This window comes from Girardinichthys multiradiatus, chromosome 10, assembly GCF_021462225.1.
Source record: "Girardinichthys multiradiatus isolate DD_20200921_A chromosome 10, DD_fGirMul_XY1, whole genome shotgun sequence".
Taxonomy (NCBI): domain Eukaryota; kingdom Metazoa; phylum Chordata; class Actinopteri; order Cyprinodontiformes; family Goodeidae; genus Girardinichthys; species Girardinichthys multiradiatus.
The window spans coordinates 21,607,593-21,618,090 of record NC_061803.1 but is presented as its reverse complement, the minus strand read 5'-3'; the positions used below and the strand labels follow the sequence as shown (position 1 = coordinate 21,618,090).

The 10,498-nt window shown below is 40.1% G+C and overlaps 3 protein-coding genes across 3 annotated transcripts in view; all 3 read left to right on the top strand.

Annotated features, from left to right (window-relative positions):
* Window positions 1–1,671: 1,671 nt before the first annotated feature.
* Window positions 1,672–10,498, top strand: part of LOC124875211 (homeobox protein Hox-B3-like) — a 26,753-nt gene continuing 17,926 nt past the window's right edge. The window contains exon 1 of the mRNA XM_047377212.1: window positions 1,672–2,083. The gene's annotated coding sequence lies outside the window, so the exon portion shown is untranslated. The remainder of the gene's footprint in view (window positions 2,084–10,498) is intronic.
* On the top strand, window positions 3,904–6,366 carry hoxb6b (homeobox B6b). Its single transcript, XM_047377213.1, has 2 exons — window positions 3,904–4,552; window positions 5,548–6,366. Exons 1-2 carry the CDS (start codon window positions 4,090–4,092, stop codon window positions 5,808–5,810), a joined length of 726 nt encoding a protein of 241 aa, XP_047233169.1. The 5' UTR covers window positions 3,904–4,089; the 3' UTR covers window positions 5,811–6,366.
* hoxb5b (homeobox B5b) lies at window positions 6,768–9,051 on the top strand. Its single transcript, XM_047377209.1, has 2 exons — window positions 6,768–7,608; window positions 8,080–9,051. The coding sequence occupies exons 1-2, from the start codon at window positions 6,972–6,974 to the stop codon at window positions 8,325–8,327; spliced, it is 885 nt and encodes a 294-aa protein (XP_047233165.1). The 5' UTR covers window positions 6,768–6,971; the 3' UTR covers window positions 8,328–9,051.

Sequence of the window (10,498 nt, the reverse complement as noted above, 5' to 3'; positions counted from 1 at the left end):
TTCACAAAAAACAATCTCACTGGATGTCAGATTTTCTGCTTGTAATCACAAGACCATAAATATGGTTGTAAAATCACCTACTAAATAGTTTGATGAGGGGTAAATTGGGTTATTTACATATTTATATTAAAAGAAACAAAAGGAAAATAATTCATATTGTTTGGAAAAAATATTGGAATGATTAGAATAATTGGATGCAAAATAAATATTCAACCTTCATTTTAATGAAATATTTTTTAGAATGTTTTTGCTGTTTTTTTATTTTTTTATTTCTTAGTCTTTTAAAATTATTGTCACAATCCGTTTTAACCTAAGGCCATAAAGTTTTAAACCCATAATTTATTTGTCTACTTCACAGAAGAGATTGACAAAAAATCACTAGAAGAATATAACAAAACTACCACAAGCACAAACAAAGCAAAAATCTGGAAATTGTTAAAAATAATAATGATAATAAATTATGATCCAGAATTACACCATCTATATGTGTCCACTTGGGGGGAAACCAAGAGGTGTTGAACAATAATTATACAGAGACCAGAAAATCCAGGAACAATTTAAAGCGTTGGAAGAAAAATAAAACAATTATCCTTGTTTGATTGGCTGATTGGTTGATTTGGAGCAAAAATCTTGCAGGCCTTTCAATGTGTTTGATCATAATTCTTAAATTATGATTAAACTCAATGTGTAACTCACGTCATAAAACATGGGCCTCTGGGAGAGAACTTGTCTTCTTTTATTAATTCATTTTTACTCACTATTTTTTGGGATTATACTTTTTTTTCAAAACAGATTTATTGCTCATCTTTGATTCAGAATGTAAATATATATATATATATTTAATCTTGTGTTTGACTTTAGATAAATACTCCTCGGAGTTTTAGTTACTAGAGACTCTCAAGGAATTTATGGTTTTATTGCGTCTATAAAGGTCGGAAATCCTGTTTAGCGCTGGAAAACACCAGCAGGGCAGCAGAAAAGATTCATTTTCATTAAAGCAAGACGGAAATGAGATCTGAAAGGACCAATAACAAAAGGAGGAGTGAGAGCTTTGTAAAGAAATTTCTTTCAGGTTGGACGCTAGAAAATGAATCTGAAAACTGCTTGTTTACATTTGTTGCGTAGAATCCGCCTCATTCCTGCCATGAGTTCAACATCTTTTCAGTATTTGGCCAAAATAATGAGTAAAAGTAATTTTTTTAATATCCATATTTTAACTAAATATCATAATTAACAAATGCAAACATCTTTAAGTATTTAAGTAACCCACAAAGAGCTTCATTAAACAGCGGACGTTTGATTATTTATTTGCAGATATTACTCGGTTTTAAAAACAACCTTTGAAAAAAAAGAAGATAAATCTTATATATTGATACATATTGTTGTGATACATTTGTAAGACTACAGTCTTTATATGAGAGCTTTGAGAAGGTAAGCAAACCTTCACTAGGCCGCGAAATCAAAGGCGCATCGTGTGCACCTCATAATATTCCATCCGTCCTTTTTTATGCAACTTTAAAACCAAACATTCCTGCCTTTAATAGAGAAACAAAGATGGCGAGGGGAAACCGCGTCCAAAGCACAAAAACCTCTGCGGTTTATTAAAATTTACAACTTTCTCCTGGAAGTTTACGACTCGTCCGGCTCGGGGATTGGTTCCTGGCGGTCATGTGGCCAGCAGGAATGGGAACTTATTCCCCATGAGGTTATAATGCAGCTCCTGTTTTTCCACCGCTCATTCACCTATAACAGTTTGTTTCACAGCCCCCTTTTTGTTTGTTTTTCCCGAGTCTTTCGTGATCTGAAACACGCGTGTGAGGAATGTGTGACTGTGCAGAAACTGCTTGGCTGCGTGATTTTTTTGGGAGGTGATGGCGCCTCTTGCGCGCTTCACCGTGCGCCATTTTCATGTGGCTGCACCTCTGTGGCTTTGAAAATGAGGGATCAGCACACTCCTGGATGGAGGGATTACTTTCAAGATGTCACTTAGGGAAAGTGGAGATTTTTTTTTGTGTGTGTGGGGAAGCAAGAGGAGCTTCTGCGGAGTGGCAGCCACGCTGGAGATGATGAATTATCAACAAAGGTAAGGGCACCCTGGTTCTGATTGCGCTGCTGCTGCTGCGGGACTGCTGTGGCTGAGCTGTCACTGTAGGCCTGATGTTTACATGACTGGAAAAGGGGGAAAATCTCCCCTTTAGGAAAGAGCAATTATTCAGAAAGCGTGTTTTCTCTTTCTGTTTGTGCTCTTATCAGGCAGCTGCTTACTCTGATTGACCTCTGAGGTGCTGCAGCGCCTTTAACCACCAACATCTATCTGCTAAAATAAGAGAAAACTGCAGCAGGGTTTTGGTTTTGAGGCCCCTTTGGAGTCTGATGGAGTAAAAATGTGGCTGTAGGCCACAAGCTTGACTTTGATGATAACGATGAGGATGATGATGATGATGATGATGATGGTAAACATGAAGATGCTGCAGGCCCCGCGCCACCACTGAGGCATGCTTTTATTTGAGATTAACCTAATTTGTTCATTACTTGTTCAGTTTATTTTATCAGGTTTTATTATTCCCTTTTTGCTTTGCGTGTTCAAGCAAAACACGTTTGGCGCATTCTGGAGCGGTTGCGCAGCGCTGTTTCGTTACTGCGCTTTTATCTTTCACAGCGATTTTTACATGTTGGAGAAAAATCAAACCTTATAAGCCGTATACAACATATTTCTGATTTATACATCTTATTTCTGATCTTTTCCTGTTTTATTAATGCATTTCTATGTATTTCCATCTTTGTGGCACCTTTCCCGCATGTTGATGCGTTACTTTTATAAGATATTGATTTAAAAAATAAAAAGAGGTTATTTTTATGCTTTTATAAAACATAAATCATTGTCTAGAAGTTGACATCAACTGTTAAAGGCCAACATACATTTTGTTTCTTACAATTCTGAACAATATGCTTGCAAAATTGTTCAACGAAAAACGTTCAGTGGATGTAATGCAAAAGGAAGCAAATAATATTAACTATTCGATAGTATGTCACAGATTTACTAAAAAAAGTACAAAACGTAAAACAGAAAGAGGCTATTTTATGAGCGAAACTATAAACCTGCTGCAAATATTGCCCAGATTAATGTCATGTTAGGTATTCGTTACTTTTCCTTTCCAATAAACCTTAATGGTTAACTTTTTACTGCGCGGATTGATTAGTATTCTAAAATGTAACTTGGCTCTAATTATTATTTTATTTATTTATTTATTTACTCTTCTGTCTAACTTGCAAAATCCTGATGATTTTAGCCACAACACTAACATGTACATGTAATTTGATCTCCTGAAATTTTGACATTTGCTTATAGATATTAGAAGTATAAACACTGATTTATGTGGCGAAACTATGCACATACCTGAGAGTTATCCCACGTTTTATTTAAAAGTGCGGAATTACTGTACACTTGCTCAGCATTTTTAATGGTGATGGTGCTTGAGCGAGTCCTTCCTGCATGCGGCTTCCTGTACGTCAGAGTTGCATCTTGGACACATCAGGAGGGACGCACACCTATAGGGAAATTAAAGCATGAAATGAAATCAGACAGTCGCTGCTTGTTAAGATGTTGCATTGAGAATGAAGTGTTTAATCACCTTGGTTCAAAGTGGGTTAATTAATAGTGTGGAAGTGGAAAATTGAGAGGGAGAGTGAACAGAGGAGATACTTGTTTTGTTTTGGCTTATTTATTTTGGGTCTGACAAAACATGTACGTTTTGTTCTATGTTTTGGGTAATTATGTAATTCTGTGAGTTAAAGCAGCTTTTATGTGAGCGCGTGTAAAGACCGACTGGCTCGAGCGCTTCATTTCGATTCACCGGGGACTCCTGTGCGCAACAAGAGCCCCCCACGGGTGCAATAGTGCAAGCACACACGGCGGTGATTGGCCAGAGGTTGATCAGATGGTACACTTCCCCTCTGTATCCAGTGGCACCTCACAGCCCCCCTTTCAGCAAAAACCAAATCTCCGATAAAGTAATGGCAAAAGCACTTGGACTATAAAAGACAACAAATCATATTCCTCCGGAGTAAATACACCCCGTTGTCCACCCAATGAGTTCCTATTTCGTTAACTCAACTTTCCCCGTCTCTCTGCCGGGAGGACAGGACTCTCTCCTGGGTCAGATACCGCTCTACTCCTCGGGATACACGGACCCGTTGAGGCACTACTCCAACGCGGCCACGTATGGAGCGGCCAACATGCAGGAGAAGGTCTACCCGGCTTCCTACTACCAGCAGTCGGGCGCGGCGGCGGCGGCGGCCATCTACGGCCGCGCTGCCGCTGGCGGCGGAGCGCCCTGCGACTACAACCCCGTGGGCACTTTCTACAAAGACGCGGAGGGCTCGTGCGCTTTCTCGAGCGGCCGCGAGGAGCAGCCGCTGTTCGTCACACAGGAGCACCAGCAGCGCAAAGCGGAGTGCGCGGAGCAAGCTGTCAGCATGAGCGGCAGCATCGACGACAAGTCCTCCACTCTCATCTACCCCTGGATGCAGAGGATGAACGCCTGCTCCGCCGGTGAGTGCACATACGGCTTTTACCCCACTTTGTTATGCGTCAAAAAAAATAAATAAAACAAAGGTTTTTATCAAGTTTGCAAAGTGAAAACGCACATGGAAGCAGAATGGCAGACTCGATAAGGATGGTTTGTGATTACAGTGGTTGCGCGCGGATCTTCGTGCGCCTTCGCAGTTTTGGCCGCAAACACGGGCTGCATGCGCGCACCCAGCAACGCACGCACTGACTGGGCCTGCATCAAGCCCATGTCACATGGCTCTTTTCAGATTTTAGTACAGAAACTCTTCAGTATCATATTAGAATAGAACACAATAGAATTGAAAGACTTTCTGTGTAATATGCATAGCAGAATGAAGAATGAAACTACAGATATTGAGCAGCAGTATATGCATGCACGAATAAAAACAAAGCTAACTGAGAATGTAAATAATGAAATAAAAATTCAACAACTGAAAAAAATGCGCATAATGATGTGTAATAGTGCTGACCTATAGCTAGTAGATTTTCATAGTTATTCAAAGTTAAAACTGTCAGAATTGTACACTGAACGATTTTAGATGAAAATGTAAACAGACGCATACCTGAAGGAAATCAAAATGTATCAAACACTGTGAGGTCACCCTATAGTGGGTCATTTAATATCATTTTATATATTTTGCATAGATATAGGCTATGTGTCATTTTGGGCAAATATGCTGACCTATAATGAAATATGATGAACATACATATATATATATATATATATATATATATGTATATTTAAAAACACTGTCTAAGAGAGATAATTGCAATATATTAAACTAATGTAAAAAAGAAAATGTTGCGAACATGCAAATATATAGTCAAATTAATTATCTGCGACGTCTCTCACCTTATTTTAAAGTGCAGAATTTTGCATTTTGTGGAACTTTTATTTTGTTTTGTCAAAATCTCCCTTTAGCCTTTTAATAATTTACTTATGAATTGGTTTTTATGCCTTTATTTTTTGATTGCAGGCCCATTTGGCAGCAGCGGCCGCAGGGGCCGGCAGACCTACACTCGCTACCAGACCCTGGAGCTGGAGAAGGAGTTTCACTTCAACCGCTACCTGACTCGGAGGCGCCGGATAGAGATCTCCCACGCCCTGTGCCTGACGGAGAGACAGATCAAAATCTGGTTCCAGAACCGCAGGATGAAGTGGAAAAAGGAGAACAAACTCCTGAATCCCTCAAAGACAGCCGAGGAGGAGGAGCAGGAGCAGGCAGAGAAGAAGAGCTAAACTACAAAGGGGACTCTGAGATAAAAAAAGGAAGAAACGCTTGAGTGTGTGTGTGTGTGTGTGTGTGTGTGTGCACACAGAAAATGATGTATAAATTCTTTGTAGATATAATAAGCAGTGCTGCAGAAACCCCACGTTGGGACGTGTAGAATGACTGAGTATTTGCACGGTGACTCTGTCTGCATTGATCAGGTCCTCCTCTGTTTGTTTGTCCTCTTGTCTTTATTTTAGAGGACTATGCAACAACCCGCCAAACTGTAAATAAATCCCAGTGTTCCTAGTTCTCAGCGTTGTTACCTCATCACTGTAGGCCCGCTGGGTCCCACCTTTATTTAATCTCCATGTCATTAAAGCAGGTTTTTGTCACTTGTTGTGTAGTTGCTCTGATGTGATTCTGTGATATAGTCAATAGGCTTGTTGTTTAACGATGGGTTCAATTTGTACAAATGTTATTTATTGTTGTTTCACGTGTTCAATGCACATATGGATATTGTGTGCAATATTTTCTTTAGAGGAATTGTACATATAAGAAAAATAAAGGCTTTTTTGATGTAAATCTGAAAATCTGCTCTCATCTTTCAAAAATATTATTACTCTCATTACCATTATTGTGGCGTCTGTATTGCCGTTCATGCCACCCATAAGGCCCATAAAACGATATAATATCAAACCAAAGAGAGAAATAAATTCCCGTTTGACGCACTGTAGCGCAACATGACAACAGCAGGGCTGATAAACTTTCTGTTGTGTGTTACCTGAGCCTGCTGTGGCCTGTTGTTATGAACGGCTTTACAGAAATGATGGATGGACTCCGCGCGGCCTCATGGCGATGCCGCATCTGTCCGGCAGATGGCGCTCGCTGCCTGCGCGGCTCTCGGGGGCGCAGCGGGGAGGCACCATTGACTGGAGCCTAACGACCATTATTTCGTCATCATTTGTAACCATGGAGCATGAATTACCTCTTGAAGTCATCAGTGAGGATTTACGACTGGTCAACAAAGGCACGTGATTCCCGAGCGCTCTCCCATATTTGGCCGCATACCTGGCAAAGTACAGTAGGGCTTCATTGCTTATAATTCATGATTGCGTCCATAAATCGTGCAAGCACACAGGATTATAGCGACAAAGATCTACAAATCGAGGCTTTAAAAATCCAAGCAAATGAGCTCTTACTTTGTAAACTCGTTCTCAGGGCGCTATCCAAATGGCTCCGACTATCAGTTACTAAATTATGGGACTAACGGCGCTGTGAGCGGCTCCTTCAGAGACCCTGGCACCATGCACACCGGGTCTTTCGGCTACAACTACAATGGCATGGACCTAACCGTGAACCGCAGCAACACCGGCGGCCACTTCGGTGCCGTGCGAGAGGACGCCCGGGGATTCGCGCCGGACGCCCGCTACAGACAGACGCCCAATTGCTCACTCTCGTCCCCGGATCCGGTGCCGCCTTCGTGCGCAACGGTCGGCCGGGAGCAGCTGGAGCTCAAGAGCCCCTCTCCCCCCTCTGACCGGAGCGCGACCTCCTCATCTGGCGGGAACAGCCTCGGCAAAGCCAGTGGCGCTCACTTTGCGGAGATAGAGGACGCAGCAGCAGCAGCCGCCGCCGCCGCCGCCGTCGCTGCCGAGACCGAGGAGGGCGCGCACAGCAGCGGCGGCGGAGTCTCCGGCGCGGCATCCAGGGCAGCGCAGCAACAGCAGCACCAGGAACCCAACGCCACCTCTTCCACTCCCACACCAAACGAGTGCCAAACGCCACAAATATTCCCTTGGATGCGGAAACTGCATATAAGCCATGGTATATCTACACACCTCTAATATTATTCTATTTGGAAGGATGTCACGCTGCCGGTGTGCCATTAATCTGTCAGGCGTTGCATGAGTGAGCAGGCTGGAAAACAGGGCTGTATTTGTTAGGTATTTTGTGGGCTTGTTTGTTTGTTGGAGGGGGTTTATAAACCACGGCTGCACTCTGAGACAGGCTGCTTTGTGAAATCATGAAATCTGGACTAAATGTGGGCAAAATATGGAGACGTGCTTTCTGTGAGGGCTGCAAATAAGAAAGGCGATAATACCCGACAGTTTGCATGTATGCATGCTTTCCCCACTCTTTGCATCATCCCATGCTCCATCATAAAAAAGCCAAAAAAACCAATCATAATTAGAAACAACTAAAATAAACTGGCATTATCCTCCCCTTGTGCAGGTTGTTCCAATGCAGGCTGCTAATTGTCTGGATTTTTTTTTTTTTTTTGTTGCAAAATTGTAGATATGACTGGACCTGACGGGAAAAGGGCCCGAACCGCGTACACCCGCTACCAGACGCTAGAGCTGGAGAAAGAGTTTCACTTCAATAGGTACCTAACCAGACGGCGGAGGATAGAGATAGCCCACGCCCTGTGTCTTTCCGAGAGACAGATCAAAATCTGGTTTCAGAACCGCAGGATGAAGTGGAAGAAGGACAATAAGCTGAAAAGCATGAGCCTTGTGACAGGAGGCAGCGCCTTCCACAACTAAGCAACTTTTTTGGGAGGCAAGAGTAAAAAAAAACAAAAGAAAAATGTTAATAAAATTCCACCAAAAAAAAGAGAAAATGTTGAGTACTGTAAAGCTTTTGAAAGCGCAGCACCTTCCAGCATGCCATTGTGATAGAAAAAGAAGCATTCTGTGGTCTTAAAATGCCATTTTTAGTTTACTGTTGTACTATTATAGCTTAGATGTCCTATTTGGGGGGTAAAAAGAATAATAAGATGTAAATATCAGTCTGGGAATTTGTCTATCTTTCTGTCTCGTCTGTCTCTTAAAGTTGAGCTCTTTATTGTAACTTCTTGACGGTCTAACAGGAGTAAAATCATTGTACAGTTAAAGAAGAAAAAAAAAATCCCAAACCATATGCTGCTCTTCATTGAATGTAAAGCGCTTTTAGTGATGGTTATTTGTGGCCAAAATCCATAGAAAAGTTTCATAAGCAAGCCGATATGTAGCTCAATAGGATACGTTGTGCATTTATTATTATTATTCTAATTATTATTGTTTAGAATAACAAGCAATGCAAGTGTATTCAACCTGTCAATGTGATGAATTTTTAGTGCAAAGGGTTATTCTGTGGATATAGGCAGTGATGTGAGCTTTTTTGAGCTTTTTGTATTTGTAAGTGAACTCATAGCGCTTGAGAATAAAATTTCCCTCAGTTGATTTTGTGTGCAGTGAATCGGTTAGAATAAAAGCAAATTGAACGAAATTGATTGACTTTTCCCGAGTTGTTTCTTTAAGCGCCGAAAGGAAAAACAACTTTCAGTCAAATCAAGGATTAACCCGTAAGGCTTTTTAGACGTATTTTTCGCTCTATTTAAAGTGATAGAGAAGACTTTATCAGACTTACCTCTTGTGAACTCCCTGAAGCGAGACAAGTTTTTTCCATAAGAGAAAATCTGATCAAATCCATCTCTTATAACAATAACATTAATAATAAAAGATTTCTTTGAGCTTAAAAGGTATATTGGCAAGGCAGAAGTTGGTAAAAAATACCTCCTTACCAAAGATTGTAAAGGCCTATATTACTTACAGACTGTGAAAAGTCACGTGAGGTCCATAAAGTTGGTTTTATGGTTTTGGGGAGTAGACAATGTACTATATAATTCACAACCTTGAATGAAAGTGACGGCTTAACTGCATGGATGGGACTGCAAAGGGTGGACTTGGGAAGGAAGAGATGTCCAGTCATGTTTTAGTCAGTTTGAACTGATAGAGAAGTTAAAACATTTATTTATTTTTCTTTTAAATTCAGTCAAATTCTCCTTCAAATAAAACTAACAATATACAAACATTATATTTTGGTAGATTCTGTTCAATGTTTCTAAGTTGAGAAGATTGTAATTTAACAGCTGAATGAGACTTTAAAAAAGGAATAATCAAATTTCAACCAATTTACGCAACTAAATTAGAAAATTTCTTACAAATGAATAAGTTAAGTTGGCTCATCTGCTTTGTCCTCACGTTTGTAAAAGAAAGAAGTAATACGAACAGGCTTGTGATTAAAGCATTACACTATACTGAAAAGTAATTAACATAAAGATTTTTCCTGGAAGATCACAGCTAAGAGGTGCTGTTCATTGCACTATAAAAAGAAATTTTGGATAGCAAGAATTTAACATTGTTTAAATCTTAATACAGCATGTGACATTGTACATGTAATGATCAATATTGCTAAACATTTTAACAACAAATTATATGATTTTGATGATAAATCTTAAATAAAAATGAATATACCTGAAGATGCTGCTTCAGAAAAACGTTCTCTGTTGGCCTCATTGTTCAACAAAGAACAAAAAGGCTGTCGTGTTAATATGAGCTGTATTATGAGTACATATATCAACTTAGTAAAGATTAGAATTATTGTTATTGAGATGATTTATGTGTTATAGCGAGAATTTAAGTTTTAATTTTAGGTAGTTTAGCTATTTTAGCACTTATGCTAAAGTTAAACTTTCACTTCCTAAAAGGTATTTGGGTAGGTTTGAATAACATCTTCTGAAAAGAAATGAAAAGACATTTCAACAAATTTGGTGAATTCCCTTCAGTTTTTTTTTTATGTAGATCAACTGAAACAGTAATAAAGTTTTTAATCTATTCTAACAAGGCGGTACAACCTGTTTTCTGATGACCACAGCGAACATGCACCATTAATT

Coding starts and splice junctions, on each gene's coding strand:
- hoxb6b (XM_047377213.1), top strand. CDS start 4,090: ATGAGTTCCTATTTCGTTAACTCAACTTTCCCCGTCTCTCTGCCGGGA. Junction 4,553..5,547: donor GATGAACGCCTGCTCCGCCG/GTGAGTGCACAT, acceptor TTTTGATTGCAG/GCCCATTTGGCAGCAGCGGC.
- hoxb5b (XM_047377209.1), top strand. CDS start 6,972: ATGAGCTCTTACTTTGTAAACTCGTTCTCAGGGCGCTATCCAAATGGC. Junction 7,609..8,079: donor GAAACTGCATATAAGCCATG/GTATATCTACAC, acceptor GCAAAATTGTAG/ATATGACTGGACCTGACGGG.